Source organism: Apis cerana, linkage group LG14 (genome assembly GCF_029169275.1).
Source record: "Apis cerana isolate GH-2021 linkage group LG14, AcerK_1.0, whole genome shotgun sequence".
Classification (NCBI taxonomy): domain Eukaryota; kingdom Metazoa; phylum Arthropoda; class Insecta; order Hymenoptera; family Apidae; genus Apis; species Apis cerana.
Window position 1 is genome coordinate 9,326,922 of NC_083865.1, and position 21,860 is coordinate 9,348,781.

General features: G+C 25.6%; 3 protein-coding genes and 1 long non-coding RNA gene across 7 annotated transcripts; 2 read left to right on the forward strand and 2 right to left on the reverse strand.

Annotated features, from left to right (window-relative positions):
* Window positions 1-272: 272 nt before the first annotated feature.
* Window positions 273-1,974, forward strand: LOC107998715 (glyoxylate/hydroxypyruvate reductase A-like). The gene is made up of 4 exons (XM_028667114.2): window positions 273-388; window positions 716-1,090; window positions 1,171-1,535; window positions 1,622-1,974. The coding sequence occupies exons 1-4, from the start codon at window positions 292-294 to the stop codon at window positions 1,751-1,753; spliced, it is 969 nt and encodes a 322-aa protein (XP_028522915.1). The 5' UTR covers window positions 273-291; the 3' UTR covers window positions 1,754-1,974.
* Window positions 1,955-3,206, reverse strand: LOC107998716 (translin). The gene is made up of 6 exons (XM_062085131.1): window positions 3,135-3,206; window positions 2,719-2,818; window positions 2,539-2,655; window positions 2,440-2,487; window positions 2,248-2,327; window positions 1,955-2,191 (listed from the first exon to the last, which is right to left on the reverse strand). Exons 1-6 carry the CDS (start codon window positions 3,204-3,206, stop codon window positions 1,955-1,957), a joined length of 654 nt encoding a protein of 217 aa, XP_061941115.1.
* Window positions 2,437-21,832, reverse strand: LOC107992917 (synaptic vesicle glycoprotein 2B). Of its 4 annotated transcripts, XM_062084640.1 has the most exons (17): window positions 20,879-21,832; window positions 19,562-19,789; window positions 18,656-19,491; window positions 17,441-17,588; window positions 17,191-17,371; window positions 16,780-17,101; window positions 16,550-16,708; window positions 16,363-16,451; window positions 16,127-16,291; window positions 15,940-16,059; window positions 15,485-15,868; window positions 10,039-15,401; window positions 9,272-9,542; window positions 3,926-8,977; window positions 3,580-3,705; window positions 3,135-3,432; window positions 2,437-2,655 (listed from the first exon to the last, which is right to left on the reverse strand). In XM_062084640.1, the coding sequence occupies exons 3-12, from the start codon at window positions 18,920-18,922 to the stop codon at window positions 15,221-15,223; spliced, it is 2,016 nt and encodes a 671-aa protein (XP_061940624.1). In that variant the 5' UTR covers window positions 18,923-19,491; window positions 19,562-19,789; window positions 20,879-21,832; the 3' UTR covers window positions 2,437-2,655; window positions 3,135-3,432; window positions 3,580-3,705; window positions 3,926-8,977; window positions 9,272-9,542; window positions 10,039-15,220. The 4 variants fall into 4 exon arrangements, with proteins under 4 accessions (XP_061940624.1, XP_061940623.1, XP_061940626.1 ...); XM_062084639.1 differs by lacking the exon at window positions 19,562-19,789 and having other exon boundaries at window positions 18,656-18,938; XM_062084642.1 differs by lacking the exons at window positions 18,656-19,491; window positions 19,562-19,789; window positions 20,879-21,832 and adding an exon at window positions 17,832-18,178 and having other exon boundaries at window positions 15,210-15,401.
* LOC133667274 (uncharacterized) lies at window positions 9,542-17,443 on the forward strand. The gene is made up of 2 exons (XR_009832608.1): window positions 9,542-9,937; window positions 15,458-17,443. It is a non-coding gene; the product is annotated as an uncharacterized LOC133667274 (long non-coding RNA).
* Window positions 21,833-21,860: the final 28 nt, after the last annotated feature.

The following is a 21,860-nucleotide window of genomic DNA, read 5'->3' on the forward strand; positions in this document are numbered from 1 at the left end:
AGAAAATTAGAGAAATTTAAATAATAATTATATTATTATATTATGAAAACTAATGAAAAGAATTGAAATGTAAATGAAAAAATATACATATTAATATTTACAAAAAATTCCCTTATGTTCTACAAGAAATGTAGGTTAGATAAATTGATGCAATATCGAAGTAATAAATCTAACAACAGGTATCAATTATATTATTTTAAAATTAATGTTAATGACAATTAAATATTATGTGTTTTATTTAATAAAAAAAAAACCTTTTATTGAAGTTAGATCATATTCGCACGTGTTGATATGGCGCAGAATATTGCAATTCTGTCCACGATTCCTAGGTTATCTTACCATCTTCAAATGCAACTTCCGAACTTAATGATATTTGACGTTTCGCCAGGTATTATTTTTGACATACACTTTCTTTCATACTAATGAGCTCGAATATCTTCGGCTCACAAAACTAGCAAGCACGTGTTTAAACGCACTTTTATTACTACGTTTTTCCGAATACTGTATTTGCGCATTTGAGATTTAGTTATTGGCGGAAAACTCACCCTGTTTAAATTTCTAACACGTTCTTTGAATATAGTTACATTACAACTTACATATTATAGTTTTTTTTAATATTTTACTGCAAAATTTTCAAAAATTATTTATAAAAATTTTTTTTTCGTTTTTATATTAGCTTCATTATATAATTAAATTTGAATTTCTTTCATTTCAGATAAATGTGATACATTATCAAAATTACAAAATGCAGATATATTAATAACTGATTGCGATTTATTTTTACCATATACAAATAAATTACCATCTTTAAAGTGGGTACAAACAACATGGGCTGGTATTGAAACATTAGTTTCAAATTTAAAAGATAAAAATATTAATTATTCTATTACGCGCTTCTCAGATAAATCTTTTGGTTTAGCCATGTCTGAATATGTGATAGCACATATTTTTAATTTTGAACGTAATCAAAAACAACAATATCAAAATCAAAAACACAATGAATGGTTAAAAGATGGAAAAATTTCTGATCATAGACTTATTTGTGATTTATCTGTAGGTATTCTAGGTTTAGGAAATATTGGCAAATCAAGTAATTATTTATTTTATAATAATAATAATAATAAATATAAGAATTTTATTTATTTTATATAAAAATTGCAATTTTTATAGTTGCAGAAAAGCTAAAAATATTTGGAGCCACTGTATGGGGAATGTCAAGAACACCACTTAAAGAAAATTTAAATTATCTTGATGAACATAGAACAACTGCATATTTGTCTGAAATGCTAACAAACTGTGACTATATTATTAATGTTTTACCATCTACACCTAATACTTTAGGATTATTAAATGGAAATGTATTACAAAATTGTAAAAATCGGGGTAGTATTTTTATCAATATAGGTCGAGGTACAATTATTAAAGAAGCAGATTTATTACATGCTCTTGAGCAACAATGGATTTTAGGAGCAATTTTAGATGTTTTTGAAGAAGAACCATTATCAAAAAAAAGTAAATTATGGACATTGCCACAGGTAATATTATAATAAAGCATAAATATTAATTAATACTATTAATTAAAATTAAATCCAGCTTTAACTAATTAAATATTTTTATATAGGTTACTATTTCACCACATATCTCAGGTACATCTCGCGCTCAAGATGTTGTAAAATTTTTTATTCAAAATTATGAAAGATATATTAAAGGTGAAAAATTGTTGAATACAGTAAATTTAGTAGAAGGTTATTAAATATAAATAATAATATATAGAAATTTTGTTTAACAATATGTAGAAATTTTCTATCTAAGTTTGATGAATACTTTTAATATAATATAAACTTAAGATAATTAAACGTAATTTTATGATTTATAAATATGAAAATAACTATTTTAATAATTTATTATATATTATAATATATATTATTTTTATAAGATATTTTTTGAAATATAATTATTCTGTTTCTTGAATAACTGGACTTGGAAATGGTTTCAAACCTCGTATTGTAAGATCATAAACTACTTCTTCCACTTTTTTAACAGCATATTTTAGGCCATCAAAACGTTTTCGTAGAGAATCATTTTTCAAATTTAAAAGTCTAAAACCTGCATTTAGGTCATTTACAAAACGTGCTATTTCTATAGGTCGATTATAATCACCATTGGTAACACTATTTACAGCAAAACGACTCTGAAATATAATATTTGAGTGAGTAATGACAATATAGTATTGTATGATATGCTTACCAATTCAGCAGATAATTGTAGTAAACCCATTAAGTAATCTTCTAAGTCCAAATGAAAACCATCTTCTCTGTTATTTTTAACTATAAATATACATTATCAATTTTAATAATAAAATATATAAAAATAAAATATACTTAATTTTCTTCACATATAAATAAAAATTAAATAAAATTTATTTAAATAATTACATACCTCCTAATATTTCTGCAACAGTTTCTTTGGTGACTAAAACTTTAATTTCTAAATATATTATTAAAGAAGCTAAGAAACATAATTTTTGTGTAACAAAACGCCACTGATCATGAAATCTATAATATTGGTCTCTTGGTACAACTTCTGCAAGTCTTATATAGTTTTTACGTATATCTTTAAATAATTCTCTTGATGTTGCACAATATTGAGATACAACTATAAATGGGAAAAAAATAATAAAATATTTTAATAGTTTTATAATTCATTAGACACACATACTTATGTTTTCTTCCATATTATTTTCATTATGAATATTTTGCAATATCATCAGAATATCTCTGGCACTTTTTTCAAGATCTTTTACAATAGCACGGATTTCCTTTGGCACAAAAAAAAGATAATTTTAATTTTTTTCACATAATATATTTTTAACCACTATTAAAATTAATTATTTTAAAAAATTAACAATATGATATGTCAATGCATTCTAACCTAAAATATACATAAAATTAACAAAAGAAGTAATGATAAAAAATAATTCATATTATTTACTATTATGAAATAATTTATTGAAAACCATATAAGGTAATGTGATGATTTTTTGTAAAAAAAAACTGTTAAAATACTATTATAATTATTTGACATTTATATTATTTTGACTTAATTTCAATACATATAACATATTATTAATATACCTCGCGCAATTCTTCTTCGTTATTTAAATAGTCTTGAAAAGAATTAAAAATTTCTGAAATTCCATCACCCATATTTTTTCAAATTTAAAAATTTCTTTAAAAAAATTGCACGTTAATATTTTGGTATAACACTTGCGATAACACTTTAATATCCCCAATAGTAAACAATTTATGTAATAGATGGCGTCATCAATTGTCAAATTTTAAATAAACATATTACTATTGTAAAATACAAATACAAATACAAATATTAATATACTCTTCATATTTTGTATTTTTCATCTTAACTTAACATAATCTATAATAAATGTTGGTGTAATATAAATGGAAATTTAATGTATAATTTTTTTCTTATTATCATTACTATTTAGAAGATACAATAGAAAATAAATGAATAAAAAATAAATCAATTGCAATATTATACATATTGATATAATTTACTTACCATATTTAATTTGATAACGTATTTCCATACTCTACTAAAATCACTTTTGAATTTTTTAAATATAATTTTATTTGTGTTTAATATATATAATATATTTAAATGATACTTAAACACTCAAAAATAAATCTAGAAAAAAAGTATATAATAATAATATTCTTTATAAAACAACTTTTTTTTTATCATTAAAAAAAAGTATTTGATATAACAATATTATACACCAAATATTATATATATTGCTATATAAATAAATGATTAATATTAAGTAATATTAAGTTCAAAAAGATTGATAAAATTTACTATATTCATAAAAAATTAAATAATCATTTTTTATAACAACGATAGTTACGATAGAAATTTATACAGATCGAGAACCGAGTCCGTAAGCGCGCAAGCTGTAAGCTGCAAGGTCTCGTGCGGTATATAAATAGAAACCAGTAGGTCCTGCTGTGAAGTCGAGGAAGGTGGTTGGAATTCTACAGGATGCCTCTACGTAGCTCTTAGAGTGTACCTCAGGGAATCTGCGGGCGTGTCATTGATCCCAATACACACGTTCAAGAATCCGAACGAGACTGACTTTATTGAAAAGTTTACGCCCACGTTTATGAGCTCACAAGAGATGCGATCAATTTTATTAGAAGTTCTTGGATAAATTAACTTGAAATAACAAAAAAATTCATTGATATTAATATCAAGTTTCTAATCTTTTAAAAATATCTTTATTAAATATCCCTTATTACTGTTTTATATATGAAACAATAAAATACATTAAAAATTATACTTCATAAAAATTAAAGATTGAAACTTGTATCTTTAAGCATATTTTTATACATTTTTCATTTTTCTTGTGACCATAATTGATTCAAAAGATGTCCTTATTGATGACCTTCAATGCGGTTTAAACATCTTCACGCTTCATCTACAATATCCCAAGGTCTCTGCATTGTAATTCCAGTTAAGAAGTTTTAGAGATAACAATGAAGTTGATTAATTTATATGAATAATTTAAACGATTAACTATTGTAGAAACAATAAAATAATTTTTCAAAAAAATAGATTAAATTTGAATTTAGATTTTTTCTTTTTATATATTTTTAATATATTTTTGTATGTATCATATTTATATTTTTACAAATAGTAATATATGTAAATATCAAATAATAACAATTATTAAAATGAAAATGATAAAATTATTTGCATTGACGTGTACATGTAACTGCAAATTAATAGATTAAAAACAAGTTTATCGAAGAGAAGAAAAAAGATGATAGAGATAAAAAAGAAAAAAGCTGGACAAGGACAATCCGTTAAACATTAAATTCTCAAAATGTCAATCTTAACTAAAATTTTAGATTTTGTAATTGTAGATTGTTGTAAATTTTTTATATCAATGCCATATAAATATAACATTTATTTTTATTTGTATAATTTTATCTTTCGAAGATTTAATTCTTGTAAAACATATTTCATTGCAATTAATCCGTAAAAGCTATTCTGCGTTTGAATCAAATTAAAATTTATTTGAAATTTTTACGTAAAATTCATATATTTTGAAACAGATTCAATTTGATATACTATTTTCTTTTTTTAAAAAGAAAATAAGTCAAAATTGCAAACATTTGTATTTTGTGTAATTTTGTCCAATTTAAGATTGATGGTATGAATTTTTTTAAATTAAAATTTCAGACATTTGATAAATTTTATAATTAATATTCATGACTTTTCACATTATCGTCATGACTGTTATACGAAGCGTAAGAGGAATCTAGTAGCTTCTCAATATTTGTACGTTAAACAGGCTTCCTTACTCGTTTTCGTCGCGCTAATGTCAATACACCGATAGAGATATGCAAACATGAATACACCAACGATAAAAAGAATTGTTCGATTCCTTTAACATCCTTATTAAATACAAAACATTGAATTGTATAGTTTTTTAAATTGCACTACTCTTTGATAACTCTATTCGTATCGTGATTATATTCTTATCGTGAGTAATACAACGTGACGAAGAGTACAAAAACGATGCACTTGTAGTTTGCATCGAAATTAAACAAGCAATATTATACAAGAGACCAACTCATTTCGAAGCTGTGTTGCAGACAGAGCACGTCGATGTGAATAACAGTTAGTGTTCAACATACGCGTAGCATATGTGAAATGCATCAGCGTAAATGTCAGGGTCATCTGCATACATAGTAGACTTTCAAATAAACGTCGATTAAATACTTTTACTAAATTAATATACCAAGATATCGAGTTTATAAATAATAATAATTAATAAATCATATAAATATTAAGGATTTATAAAAAAAAGCGAATAGAATGATTATTAATTGATATAAATGGAAAAATTAAAAGATAAAGCATTTTATTTTAATATGTATAGTTTACGAAAGGGAGACTTCATATGAGTGGCGCCGTGATAAAAAAATGCCTCCGGGCACTACTTTTTTACATCACTGCTGGAGAATTTCCTACCCGCTGGCTGCTCGCCATTACGAATCACAGTACTGGCATAATATCGAACCGTTAAGAGCCAAGAGCGCAACAGAAGAATCCATGGAATTCAAATAAACGTCTTGAAATTATATTGTGCATTTTTTACAATATTTTAAAAGATATGTATTATAAAAAAATATGAATTAGATATGAATTAATAAACAACTTAGAAAAAATCATATTCGCTGCGATACAATTTTCTTCCGACTTTGATACTATAATCTTCTTTTTAGTTATATTTCTCTGGAGAAATATCGGCGTAACTATTATTTTTAAAATTTTTTAGATCGACAATGTGAATATGATATCATAGATCTGTGGTAATGAAAAAACAAGAATGTAAAAATTTTGCTGATCTGACGTGGATGGAACAAAAAGATTATTCAGTAAAAATAAATTGAAATTATATGCATATACCGCGCCGTATATCATGAAGTAGAAAACCTATTGTCAGCCCATATGAGAGAAAATTTTGAATAAGAAGATAATTTAGTACAAATGAAATGGTAAATGGATCTGCAAAAAGAGATCGTTAAAATAATAAGAATTAAGAAACAGTTTTCTATAGAAAGATATCAAAGAACTCCAGTACTTCGCGTTCAGACACGAGAAGCAAAACACATCAGCAGGGAACCAACAGGTTTGACTTGCTGGACTAGTTAATAAATTACCGTAGTCCGCCGCCATCTTCATCTTCAAAGTTGCAAATGAGAATTCGAAATATTGTCAATTGTAAAATAAAATTTCTTGTTACAAATCCGATATTCTGTCAAAAGAATAAAATAGTTTCTATAACTAACATGGTTATTTCTGAAACGAATATGTGTATCTAATTAATGAATATGTTTAACATTAATTCAATTGACTCGTTATCTCAAGTAATTATTATATATTATAAATTATTATATTCATATTTTAAAAAATTTTAATCAAAGAAATGATAAACGTTGAAATTTTTGTATTGAAAATTCATTCAAATATTATTATTTCAAAAGATCACAATTATTGCTATAAAGTTACAACTTCTTTGAACTTATGTCTTGTCCAACCTTCTACCTATACTTTGGAGAACATTATAATGTTTTATAAATTTGAGTCATTCTTCTGAAAATCGAATAACAAAAATTGAAAACATAGATATGTAATAGTTAAATTTGGTAAAATCATTATTCAAGTTATTATTTTTATATTACATTTTAACATTTAACATGTTTAACATATTATATATGTATTATGTTGTATATAATATGCATAATTTTGATCCATTTTTCACACATTTCACGCAATCACAAATAGCATAAACATTTATATTAGCGATGCAGCTGGATAAGTGGGTAGACTCACGTAGTTCGTACGACCTTCATAAAAACTCGTCGATCAGAGATTGCCGAGAATGTTGAGTGAGAACTCGCCGTCTACGGGGTGGCGAATAAAAAAGTAAGCGCCTACCTTAGCAAACGAGACATTGATACTAACTACCATGTTGATTAAATGGTAGTAGAATAATGAAAGTAAAAAACGACAGTAATTGCGCGAGGAAATGTACTTAATAAACAAATATAACGACATCCCGTTAGTTATATTTTGTTATGAAAAAAAAAAAATAGATCTTCATTTATAAGATAGCAGATTGAAGATAATCTATTTATAAACATTATCTTTTATTTCTATTGAAAAACTGTTCTTCTCCAGATAATGCAACTCGTTAAAAAAGCAAAAAGAAGAGAAGAAATTTGCAAAAAGGAATTCGAATGGAAACTTTCTTTTTTATTTAATTAGTTGAATTAATGATTTAAAAAAATGAAATGATTTTTAGAAATGAAAATCGTGCGATTGCATAAAAATTCACTGATATATTAAAGTTCTAGCGATTTTCCGAGGATTCAAGGTTCAAGAGAAAGATAGAGACAAAGAGCAGTCCATAGGTTAAGTTAAGTCCCCACCTAAGAGACCCCAAGAAAAGATGCTGGCCGCTCTCACGTGGTTAACGCACATAGATACATATATTATCCTGGCGCGCGCACACGTTGGCCTCCCGTGGTTCGGCGGTTAGTGGTTAGTGGGTGCACAGGTTGCCGATGTGCGCACATACCGTGCGTGTTGTCAAGGTATGCCACAGGCCAATCCGGTGCCACGTATACCAATCACTGTTTTCGTTAACCGATTCCTTACATTTTATCTTTCGAAAGACACGTGAGTTTTCGTTGTCTTTTCCGACTATGTGGTTGATTTCTTTCGATCAATACATAAATGACCGTTCCTCTGTCTATTTCGCGTGCTATTGTCTGTGATGCTTTTGGTATCAGTGTAATGTGCGATGACACGCGGGAAAACCCTGGATTATTGAAGAGATTTCACAATGAACAGGATATATTTACAAATCTTTATTGGCGTGACGTTAATCTAAGTGGGAAATCGTTATTAATTGTATTCGATTTCGAAAATACTAAAACATTTTGCGATAATTTTGCCACGAGTGCAATAGATTCCGATACATTAATATGCATAAGTTTGTCAGATGTGAAATGCTCCAGTTCTAAATAAATAAGAAAGTTTTTATCCTGGTGAACGTTTAGTATCCGGTTGAGCGATCGTGTACATTGTAACTACGATGAAACATCGATATTTTAATTCTTGGATACAGCGATATGGAACAGCTTCATTCCAAAGTATACGGATGCCACAGGAGAAAGTGAAACATTCGGAAACACGAAATAACCAAGCCTTTGTCGATGATTCTGACTTTATGTAACCGTGCTAGTCAGACATTGCACGTGCGGTCGTTAAAGTCTCCACGCCTCTGTTAGTTCTCGCATTGAAGTTTCTCGAGGACGTTTCTCTTAGGAAGTGAACGAGTAATTTAATATCAATGTGAATTAAACAGTTGATCGAATTCCTCCTGCAATAAATATTGAAATTATATTGTAAATGCATTGATAAAAGTGTTCGATTAAATATTGTTTTTTTTTATTTTTCTCATTTACCACATAATGAAATATAAAAAAAAAAATATATAAAAAAAAAAGAAAAAATAAAATAATAAAATAATCCAAAATAAAAAATATGATAAGAAAAATATTTAACATTAAGAGACGACTTGAGAAAAAAACGAGAAGGAACAGAGAGGAGGAGCAAAAGATAGAAGAAGTGAAGGTGGAGGAAGAACAAGCAATGAAAACATTTAAACAGAGACCTTCGTATTATTGCTACAGGAGGAGGAGGTCCTGTGCCACGAGAGAGGCGGGAACATGCCTAGCGATTTGAATACCAAATCGCTGCTCTTGTGCAATTCCTTTGCCTTTTTTTTATTCCCTCCCAGTCCCTACGACCTCTTCACATCTACCTGCGTGCCTTGCGTATTTTTAGGCATGACACGCTTTCTTTGTGCCGTCCGAAGCACTGTCGTAAAAAGAGTTCCTTCGAAAAAACTTCGTATACTGGCAAGATTGACTTTTCCTTTATGGCTGTATGGCATAAAAAAAATAAATAAATAATAGATTACTTGTTTAAATTTAAAAGCAAAATGTCACTAGAATAGAAAAGAGAAGATATTCTTAAAAAATTATTACAATAAATTAATTCATATATTAAACATAAAAAAATACGTAAGAGAAATTCATGTTACAAAATTTATCCAATAACAATGTAATTAAATGACTTGACTAGGGGACAGAGTAACTTGATTTAGCCTCTCCTAGGCTTTGTCTGTATATAAAGAACGGAGACATAGCCTAGAATAGGTTAGGTCAGGGCTCGTTCAACATGATTATCTTCATACTACTTCTTATAACTACTTCTTCTCATCCAAGGTCAAGCTCAAGGTCAATAAGCAATGGAAAATGTCAAAGGAATATTATAGGTACAATATTTCTTTAAGAATTTATATCTTCTAAATTAATAATTTTGCTTGATCTCTAACTTAATTACTTAAAACTATAACTATTGTTTTATTGTACTTACATTTATGTGTAAAAAGATACTTAATTATATTTTATCAAGTTAAATTTATATTTTCACATATTTTAATAATCTTCTATATCCACTTTATATACGTATATACGAAAAGATTGTTTATTACTTAAAATTTACCGATAAATACTTTTCTTTAAAATTTACAATCGATAAGGAAGAAAATGTTCTTTATACCGACAATAATACTTCTTTATCTTCTATTACTGATGAAAATAGTAGAATAATAAGTAATTTTAACTTAGAGGCAATATAAGAAAAACATTTAAACATTATTTTACAAAATTTTATCTTTCATATCCTGTATCATAAAAAAAATCTTAACATTTAAAATGACTTAAAAATTATATTCAATTTAATTCAATATAATTTCTGCTTCTGAATGTAAATTAAAAAAAAGTTAAATTTAAAAAAAATAAGATCTTTCTTTTTTACACATAATATATTCTTTTATCTATCTATATGAGAATAAGAATAATTATAGAAATTTAAAAATAAATCATTAAGATATAATTAATTATTAGAATATATTTTGTAAGTTTGTTTGAAACATATAATTATATTCGAATATTTAATTGTTCAATAGAATGAAAATAAATATCATTATAATAAAATTAAACAATTATTATAATTAATTATAATCATAAATGATTTTTGATTTCAAAAATTATTAAGATTTAAAATAATAAAATTATTTTAAAAATAATATTAAAAAAAAATTTATTCTTTAAAATATAAATAGAAGGTATAATATCGATAATAAATTCATTCTTCTTATTTCAAATATATTTTTTACTAACTTAAAAAGCTGAGCGAATACAGAATTTAGGTTTCTTTGTTTGACTATTCTTAAATATTTCTGTCATTTGTGATAGAATTATAGTGGAATAAAAGATATACATACATAGATACATACATAGTATCTGTAGTGTCCAATTCGATTCTCGAATTGCAACTGCTCGCATCGATTTGTCAAATACTTCCTTTACGTGTTTTTACTTTATAATTCTAAATGTTTTTATATCGTTTATCAATATTATAAAATAAAACGTAGAAATTCTTTCAAAATTTGATGTCTTTTTTTATACGGTATACAAGCTGTGTCGGTTCGAGAGATCGAATTCAATTAAAATGACTGAGCTATACATGACATTAATAACGATCATAATTATTATGACAGTCAATATTACGAATAATTTACTACATATTGCCATGAAATTTGTAAATTAGCATATCGATTTTTTCTTACAAATTATATACAAGTTGTTGTGAAATGAGTGCTCTAAAAGTATTACGAGATAAATATACATTTATATTTAGAAGCTATAATTGCAATCGTTTCAACGATTTTTTTTTTTATATGTATTGCTGTAATATAAATTAACCAATTATACATATCTTTTATGAAGCATTGAATCACTTTATTCTTTTATATTTTTGAGTTTTTATTCTTTTATATTTTGTTTTTTGAGTTTTTCGAAAAATCTGTTCAAAAAACCGCAGCTATTGACATTTGAAATATCAGAAATATTTAAAAAATTTATTCATATATTTTTTTTTGATCTAAATAATTTTTAAAATAACAATCTAAATATATAATAAAGTTTTTCGTATATAAAAAGTTAAATACTAAATTTGTTTATATTAAGAAAGGAAAGAATTATATATTTCTTGTAATAGAAAGCATAGAAAAAAATATTTTTAATATAACTGATCAAATGTAAAGAAGATTTACTTTATTACTCTGTATCTACCTTATAATTAGCAGTCTGTATTAAATCGACTGAATATTTTATGAGTATTCAAATGAATGTTCTAATGCGCAATATTCTACTACTTTTTCAAATTAATGTCTTTTAATGAGCTATTGTATTTAGCAAATAGTATTAGTATAAATCCACTTTTTTAAGTACTGATTGCATAACTTGATAAATATTATCTTCCATTTATAATAATAATAATTAAAATGTTTTACATGATCAACAAATCAATTATGTAAATATTAATGAGTTATGTAAAATAGATATACATTGAAAATGCTATATGTAAACAAAATAATTCGTAATTTAATAGAATAAATATCTTTTTTTAAAAAGAAAAAATAAAAATTGCAAGTATTTTATTCTGAAATTGAATCATATACTTAAAATATAAAAATGTATCATGGAAATTAATAGAAGATGCAACCAGAATTAAGTTTCAAAAAATTAAAATCTTTTTCTTTTTTTATCATTAAATGTGCTTCTGTCTGTTTAATTAATTAAATATTATTTATTTAAAAGTCAAAAAATCTCTTATAAAATCAAATATAAAAAGTACGGTAATTATCAACTGATCCTTATTTTTAATTTAAACAAAATAAAACAAAGAAATAAAATAAATGTTTATAAAAAATTTTATCAAATACAAAACCATTATATATTATAATATTGATATATCTTTGAATTGGATATTATTATTATTATTATATTATTAATAGAATTGGATATTAACTTTTTATAATATCGAAAAAAGAAAAACGTTGTATACAATTATTTGCAATTATTTTTTAAGATAAAAATAATATTAAAATATAATATTATACTTATATAATATAACATTATAATTACATATTATTTAAATAATTTTCAAAATATTTTACTTGAATATTTTACATAATCTTTGTAAATCATCATCATTTGATCTGTTGATAACTAATCCGTAATCAAAGTATTTATTATTGTTGACCAATTATTATCGCTAAAAAAGATTTTCAATTATTAATAACTATTTAGCAGTTTTCTTTATATATATATATATGTATATATATATAAAGAATATATATATATATATATATATATATATATATATATATATATATACACACTGCTATTTTATTAATTTTTGAAATTTAATATTTTATGATTCCTGGTACATTTCTAAATACACTTATTCTAATTAAAGCCTATGAATCTAAAGTGTTCGTTCATAAGTGATATGTCGATTAAAATATATTATCTACGGGCGATGATAAATTTAATATTATAGCAGTACGATTTAATTAAGTGAAACTGCGTGTGCCAGCAATATTTAAAAAAAAATTTCTAGAGATCTTTTATGATAATATTTATTATTAAAATCTATTGATTTTGATTGATTTAAAAAAAAAAAGAAAGAACCAATATTTTCATTCATAGTGATTATCTTTATAATTTATAATGCTAGCACAGACTTGTTTCATTGTCAAATTTATAAATACAATTTGCGGAAATAGAAACGAGCAATTTTTTTAAGTATTAAAATCATTACGTTATTATTTTTTTTTTAATAAAAAAATAGAATTATTATATGGAAACTTGTGCGAATAATAAAATAATTTTAACTCGTTTCTACTTCTTTTTAAATAACACTAGCCATAGCACTCGATTTATAATATTACCATTTTTTTTCTATTTTTAAATTAAATATCAACAATTTGATATGAAAAATTCACTAACCATGATGGGACGTAGATTTTTATATGATTAAGTTTGCCAACAGCAGTTTATTTTTATCTCACTAATAAACTTCCTTAAATACTTAGTAATATTTTAAGTTTCAATATATAAGAATGAGATATTTCAATAATCATATCATAAAACTTATTTTATATTCTTATTGCCTAAAAATAGTCATCCGTTCTGAGGAACCAGTACTTTTTTTCGCTTTGGCATGTTATCACGGTTTCTTTTCCGCAATAACAATGAAATTCTAGCCAAGTATAAATTGCAAAATACAATTAGCAAATTTTATAAGTAAGATGATAGTATATATTCTTTTTGTGGAAAATAATATTATCTACTTCGTTTGAAAGTGTTAGAAAGATTGACGCGCTTTTTTTTTGAAGTTCATTCGCATTTTATAAGCTTAAAGATGATTAAAAGTTGACTAGAGACAATAATCTCTCAAATTTATAATGAAGCTACAGCTTCCATCTCTTGATTCCAACTCTTTACTTTTGAGGGAATTTACGAACGGCAGCATTTACATGGATTGCATGGATAATGCTTTTTAATCAAATCTAATATTAAGAGTAAATATAAGCTAGTTAATTATTAAAAAGCAAAAGTATACTGAATATATCTTTGCTTGATTACCTTTCTTTCACAGTAGAAAGAATTTATTATTACTCGATTCGAGATTCCCTATCTATTTTCTTAGAATATGTATACGTATATGTATATGTATACATATATTTTTAATTTCTCAAATAGCAAAAGCGTATATAGCAATTGTAAATATAAAAATTTTCACGATACTGTCCTTGGCAAACTTTTTCAATTGAAATACTTAAAATGTAATAATTTTGGAATCATGCATAGTCTATCTAATCTAATTGTAAACAAAAAAAATACATACTATAAATAACATTCTCTATTTTTCTATTCCAAATATTCAAATGCATATTTAATAAGCAGAATTTTCTAATGTTTAATTTTTTGTTATATTTTGACGTATCAGTATGGATGAGGAATTTCACTTTTTTTTTTCATCCATTAAAATTGACACGTTTCATGGCTATTGCCTTATTAAAATAACTTTATAAATATATGTGCATTATACTTTTTTTTTTATGAAGAATGAATTGAATAATGACTTTTATGTTAGATGGAATAAAATCTTGGAGTATAAGTTTTACATGAAATTTCGTCTAATATGATTTAAATATTAAATCTCCATATACTTTTTTCTAAGATTTTTCTACTATAACAATTGCTTTTAACAGCACTTAAAACACACATATTAAAATTTTATAGAAAATCCATATCGTAGCGTACAAGATAGTTAATTTTGAACCTCTGTGCGCTTAATATACTCAAATTTTTATGTAAATCACGATTTATCGTTTCATTCAATAATTTAGGATATGCCATTTTGTACGAAGTCACACTTCAAAAAAAAAAAAAATAATTATTAAATTTATAAATTTAAGAAGTCGAAAACATTTCGTTTTACATAATGTTTGTCCAAATATTCCTACTAAAAACTGAACTTTTAGATTTAATAACATTCTCACGAAATTTTTTATATCATGTAAGAATATCAAATGAAATTATTAACGGATTCCATAAATGATTCATTAAAATATTAAAAGATTAAAAACGTCTTTTATATGACACATCTCTGTTTTTTTTTTCACTTACTCATAATATCCTTACAAGAAAACTGTATGTGTATGAGGCAATTTGAATGTTGCAACACTAGCTACTAATAATGGTAATGCGGTTAGCAATGCAGGCGCAATAAGAGGTGCGCTAACTAAAGTTTTATAAGTTGTAGTTCCTATTAAACCACATATTCTTATGACGCCTGCTATAAAACCGAAACCAGTACACCTGTAAAAATTAATATTATCTTACTATTAATCTATTTTTTTTTAAATTTTCTTTAGTGAAATAAAAGTCAAAACGAAATTTACCTTAAATGGATTGGGAAGCTCTCAATTGTAACCAATGTAAGAGATGTCCAAGCAATAGCAAAAACTGCTATAAAACCACCTTCAAAACCAAGCACTGCAGAACTATTTGTGCCCACTAAAATTAAACATAAAGCAGCTATTGAGGAGAAAAATAATGAAATACCAATCATCTTTGGCCGTTGAAACACAGTAAGTGCTAGCCCTGCTAAAGCAGCAGCAGGCACAAAGGATAATTGAGCAACAAGATGACCATGTAATACTTCTTCTATGTAAATATTATAATCCAAATCGAGAGTCGGACACGGTCCTCTTAAACTTAATTCTGTATTATTTTCAAGTGTGCAATTTGTAAAAACTTGTGCAGATAAATCCGTATCTACAAATCTAGAAGAATAGATAAGAATATATATTTTACATTTAAGAAAACACCAAATATTGTTATTTTAAATGCATACTTTGAATGCACAATAATACTGTGTGTAAAATGAGTTTTACTAGACTTTATGTTATTAAATTCTACGGATTGAAAAGTACAATTATCGAAATCTACGTGACTGAATACCATTTTACTGAATCTGAAACAAAAATTCTGTTATAAAAAACCAATCTTAATTTTATATACTTCTTTTTATATCTACTTACTTGCAATTCAAAAATGTTGAATCTTTATATTGACAATTTTCTAAAGAACCATTGAATGTTTTTCCTTGATGTATTTCATCATGAAATAGAACTTTATGAGCTTTATATTCTGTAGCACGCAAAAGTTTAAGATACTCGGGACACCATACCATAAGACCATATAATCTGAAAAAAAAAAAATAAAATCAGAATATTGAAAAATAAAAATAAATGAAATATTTAATAAAAATACATACCCAAATGATACAGTTGACCAAATAATTATAAGCACTACTGTAACGCGCAAATGAGGTGATACAAATAATTCTAAAAAGGAATTCCAGAACTGAAAATTTAATAAAAATTAGATGTTAATTAAATGTAAAAAATGGTATAAATTTTGTAAATTATATTGAAATAAAAAAATATATATGTTATTTATACCATCTCAATGGAATAAATTATATCAGCCAAAACACTAGTATGATTACTAGGAGATGGAGGTGCTAATCCACGAGGCCTTTTAGTTGGAAGCTCTAATTCAGAAAGTTGATATTGTGCGCCTGTTGCACCTTTCCGCGTATTATTTTTTTTATATATTTTCTAAAAAAATATAATATCTTAGATATAAAAACAAAAATTTTTTAAATATAAATATACATAATGAAAAATACCTGATAAACCATCATTGCCTCCACATCTCTGCCAACTTCTACCAAATATCTTGGACTTTCTGGTAGAAAAATAAGCCCAATAGTAGAACATAATGCAGGTAAACAGCAAAGTAAAAGAAAACGATGCCAAGCACTGAAATGTTCTTTATTTTCAAGAACTACCATTTCTCCAGTTGTAGGAACTACTACCCATGCTAAAAGAGCTGCATATACACCTCCCAATGCTCCTGCTGCTACTAATAGACCAACCCATCTACTTCTGCTTAATCTTGGACAACATTCTGCGAGATATGTAAATGCTAATGGTAAAGATCCTCCTACTCTATAAAATAAAATGAAATAAAATGTAACTTTTTTTTGAATGAAATTTAAAATTTATTTAAATATAAATACAAAAAAAAAACATCTTACCCAATTGCAGAACAAAATCTAGCACACATAAAAGTTCCATAAGTTGGCATAAAAGTTGCAACACCACTAAATAAAGCATGAACAGCCATTGCAGATAATAAAGATCTTCGTCTACCAATTCTATCTCCCAAACCACCCCAAAATAATCCACCTAGTGCAAGGCCCATTAAAGTAATATTACCTATAAGAAAAAAGCATAAGAGTAATTATTATAGAAAAATATTTTATACAAAATAAAATAAAAACTAACTGAGCCATCCTTTTTCATTGTCCTCAATGCAAAGTTCAACTTCAGTACTTGGTAAAATATATGGTACAACAAAAAATTCAACAGTATCTGCTGCAAGACTCAAACCTGTGCATAGAGCAGCTAATAATTGGAAGTAACCAACACCAGCCTAAAAAATAATTAATAATTTAATATAATATAATATAATATAGTATAATATAATATAATATAATATAATATAATATAACACAAGATAATAAATAATTAGATCTTTTGCATCATTATTTATTAAATATAATTTTATTTAAGCAATATAAATGATAAATAATTGCTATACATTTATATATTTTATAAAAATATATATGTATAACAATATAACCTTCAAAATATAAATTATAGGAAATCTATTTACTGGAAAATCATTTAGATAGCCTGGTATCTCTCTTGACTCATATTTTGTTTTTACAATTGATTCATCTAAAACTTCATCCATATTGACACTTTAAAAAAATCTAAAACACTGGCAGTGAAAGGGTAATTAAGGAACTAAAAAAAATAACTTGAATAAAAAGGACGCCATTTACTATAGGTTATGTTTTTGTTATTCGATTAATCAAAATTTAATATTTTATTTCGATATATCGATAACGCGTTATAATAATCAATGCAAAAATAGATTTTAAATTTGTATAAATTCATTGATTTATAATCAGTTTCACGCTTTAGAAAAAAACATTCTAAAAATTTTTGATCGATAATCGATAATTCGATAATCGCAATTGACAATGTAATTCAAATTTTAATTAAGAACTTTGGTACAGTACTTCTTAGTGCTTTTAGAATTTTGTAATTTTATTAATTTTATTATTTGCAATGTGCATAAAATTAATTTTAAATATTAAAATAATTATATAAAATAAATATAGTAATATAATGATATCTTTTTTCTTTTTTTTAAACTTTTTATAAATGGTATTTTATATTTTATAACTAATATTACATATAAAAAGTACAAATAAATATTCTAAAAGTTTATATAATTATTTAATTATAAAAAATAAAATTTATAATAAAATAATTTTTCAAAAAATTGTTTTTTCTAAAAAAAAAAGCTTTAGAATTGTACTCAACTAAAACTAAATTCATTTTAATATAAACATTTTACTCATTTTAATGTAAACCCTAATAAATATATATTTGAAGTGAAAAAAATGAAATGAAAATAGGATAACACACCTGCTTAATGGCATCTTCGTGAAATTGTGCTAAAAGTGTTGCATCTGCAGTAGAATCAATAAGATCATGTTCAGCAGAATCGGCTGAACCTGTGTTCACACTTGCAGTGTTCGTGTTCGTTGGTTGAGTCGTCATCTCTTCAGTATATAATCCTCCTCTAATGTTTAACGTACGTTCTCCAGTTCCGGATATCGTGCCACCACCGGAAGATGCAAGACCACCCCCGCTGCCAACGAGCCACTGACTTTCCTCCTCCGACGAGGGCATCACTGCCACAAACCATCTGCAACATCATTAATTATCAGCTTGATCAACAAAAATCAACAAGTATCACATAAAATATGTAAAATTAAAATTTTGTTCACAAATTTCTTTCTCTGCTATTTACATTAATTATTATTTACATTATTTACATTACTTATTAAATAAAAATAAGTATTTGATTATTAAAGTTGAAAATCATTGTTTTTAGAATTCTTTTTAAAATTATTTATTAATAATTCTGTGTAAAATTGGTTATATCTTCTTTCTTTTAAAAAAATATAACATGGAATATATATAGAAGAATATTTTATTATTTTTATAGCTTTATAATTTAAGAAATTATTATTGAAATATAGGAATATGTTTGAAAATGTTTAAAAAATCTTATCTTATTATATATGTAATAATATTCATCTTGCGTCAATATAACGTCATTAAAGATTTCATCGAAGCGTGCATTTTTACAGGAATTTATTATTACAGTTACAAGCCTTGGAACGTGTCATCAGACACACATGATGGCACGTTAATTTATCGATTCATGTTCACTCATATAAGTCGATCATAAACGCCTACGAATAAAGCTCATGTATAGGGTGTGTATGTAGCTTTATTTAAATATACACGATTACACGTGTCAACCTTGCATCAACGAGGTGGACATTGTTAGGTATAACAGAGTTTGCGTTTCCGCAACCTTTTATGTTTCTTCTTTGACATTTTTCTCGTTTTTTTCTTATTTCTTTTTATTTACCATGGCAAATGCGATATATTTCTCTCCTTATGTATTTATTTTTTATTTTGTTTTCATTTATTTCTCTCATCGATAGACAATAATCGATAAAAATGAGAAAAACTTTTATGCTGAAACTTAGTTAGTAATGAATTAATTAATTTTCATAGTTTCATAGCTGCATAGAATAAAAATCAAATATATACAATAAATAAACTAATCACATAGTAAATATCATTGAGAAACAAAATATAATACAAATAACATATGTTCATTTTTATGTTCTGATCACTCAATCGATGAGATAATAGTATTGTTTTTAACATGTATTCTTATTTCATGTTTATTGTATAATTATTAATTAAGAAAATATTTTTTTCTTGAAATTCGAAAAAGAAAAAACGTTTAATGCAATAGAAAATTAACGAATACTCAGATTACAAGATGTTCGCGAAAGATAAATATTTATTAACACTTTCATATAATAAAACAGACAATGCCTATACATATATATTCAATTTACACAACGTGTGTACATAAAATGAAATAGACAGAACAATTTCAAACAAATTAAAAAAAAAAAAGAAAATCATTTAATTTTTTTATCAATATTAAAAACGAAAAAAATAAAATATTCACATTTCTGTTCGTTTTTGTTTTTTTCAATTTTTTACATTGAATTGTACACCTCTTATAATATGATGAATATAAGTACATGTATATTTTCTAATAAATTAATCATTTGTCAAAATGATTTTATATACTACTAGAATAAAATCACTTAGTATGATAAATATAACAATTATGTGTTATGCGAATGTTGTATTATAATGTAGCTAACAGATAAGAAACAGAAATGGCACGTGGTCTGGTAACGTATATGTGTACTCGTTAAATTTCCATAGCTTTCGTAACGCGTAACAGAAATTTTGTTCGTCAGTGATCAGTCTCTGACTCTGGCTGACTGACGCAAGCACCCTGTTCGCTTTGCTTTGATATTCGTATGGAAACGTCGACATCCGTGCGCAATGACAATCATTACAATACGCATAGACTTCAACACGCGCATGATAACTATATTTAATTGATGATTAACGTTAATTAGAAGATATATATGAAATTCATACATACTCTTTTATATAAATTTCAGTAGAAATATATGATTATTATTTTCGATATTAAATATAAAATAACTTGTTTTAATGATATAATATATTTTTTCGTACCTGGTTAATAAAAGATTTTTGTAAAACGTAACACCTTCTTCACGTTCCTTCTACAGGCAAGTATTTCCATTTCTTGATTTTTTAAACGTGTCGTTCAACGACAATTAATACATTCAATCCAAGACATCAGTTATTGATTGTTCTGGTCAATTTTATTTAAAATCAAAGTATGATAGATTTCGTTGATGATAGATACACTTGTAATACAAAGAAAGATAATTTTGTAGATTCGATAGGAAGTCACTATCGATGTTATCGTATCGCTTGTCTCTGAAGAAACTGTGACAACAGCTGTTTACCGCGTTTACACCATCATCATGCATGTAAAACACAGCTTGTTATGTTTAAATGTATCACCTTATAGAATGATGATGTGTCTTAGGATAGAATTGACAGCAAACTATTGCAGGAATAATATTACTGTTCAATTGGAATTTCATTCAGTCAAAAGTAGATTACTTGCACTGTAGAATTCGACTGAGCATAATTCAATTATAATTTCGTGATATGTGATTAATATAGCATTGCCTCAGCTAATGATAACTATATTCGAGTCGGCAATTTTCACAAAACATATTTTGCAAAAAAAAATATCACACTTTCTATTTATGATTAATTGTGAAAAATTCTTGTGTCGGTTTTATTTTCATATGACAATCACATTACACTTTTGGATTTTTGCGCGCGGCGTTGATATTTTAGAAATCAATGAAAGGACGACAAGTCGAAAACTCGTACGAGAACTCTCGAACTTTTTTGGCAATAATTATTTTGTTTTACAATCTCTTTATATTTCTATAACTTCACATTTTTCAATTAATATTTTTGCTCAAAATGATTTTGTAAAATCTCGGAATTAGATGTCTTTTTAATGTTCATGAAAAACGAGCAGCTTCGGTAACATTTCCATAGTATGAGACAAACAACACTGCGCGTGTATCGATTGAGAGAACAACTACGACCATTAGAATCACCTTCGCTC

Coding starts and splice junctions, on each gene's coding strand:
- LOC107992917 (XM_062084639.1), bottom strand. CDS start 18,922: ATGCCCTCGTCGGAGGAGGAAAGTCAGTGGCTCGTTGGCAGCGGGGGT. Junction 17,589..18,655: donor ACGAAGATGCCATTAAGCAG/GTGTGTTATCCT, acceptor ATTATTTTTTAG/GCTGGTGTTGGTTACTTCCA. Junction 16,452..16,549: donor TAATTTATTCCATTGAGATG/GTATAAATAACA, acceptor TTAAATTTTCAG/TTCTGGAATTCCTTTTTAGA.
- LOC107998715 (XM_028667114.2), top strand. CDS start 292: ATGGCGCAGAATATTGCAATTCTGTCCACGATTCCTAGGTTATCTTAC. Junction 1,091..1,170: donor AGGAAATATTGGCAAATCAA/GTAATTATTTAT, acceptor CAATTTTTATAG/TTGCAGAAAAGCTAAAAATA. Junction 1,536..1,621: donor AATTATGGACATTGCCACAG/GTAATATTATAA, acceptor ATTTTTATATAG/GTTACTATTTCACCACATAT.
- LOC107998716 (XM_062085131.1), bottom strand. CDS start 3,206: ATGGGTGATGGAATTTCAGAAATTTTTAATTCTTTTCAAGACTATTTA. Junction 2,819..3,134: donor ACGAAGAAGAATTGCGCGAG/GTATATTAATAA, acceptor TTTGTGCCAAAG/GAAATCCGTGCTATTGTAAA. Junction 2,192..2,247: donor TACAATTATCTGCTGAATTG/GTAAGCATATCA, acceptor ATTATATTTCAG/AGTCGTTTTGCTGTAAATAG.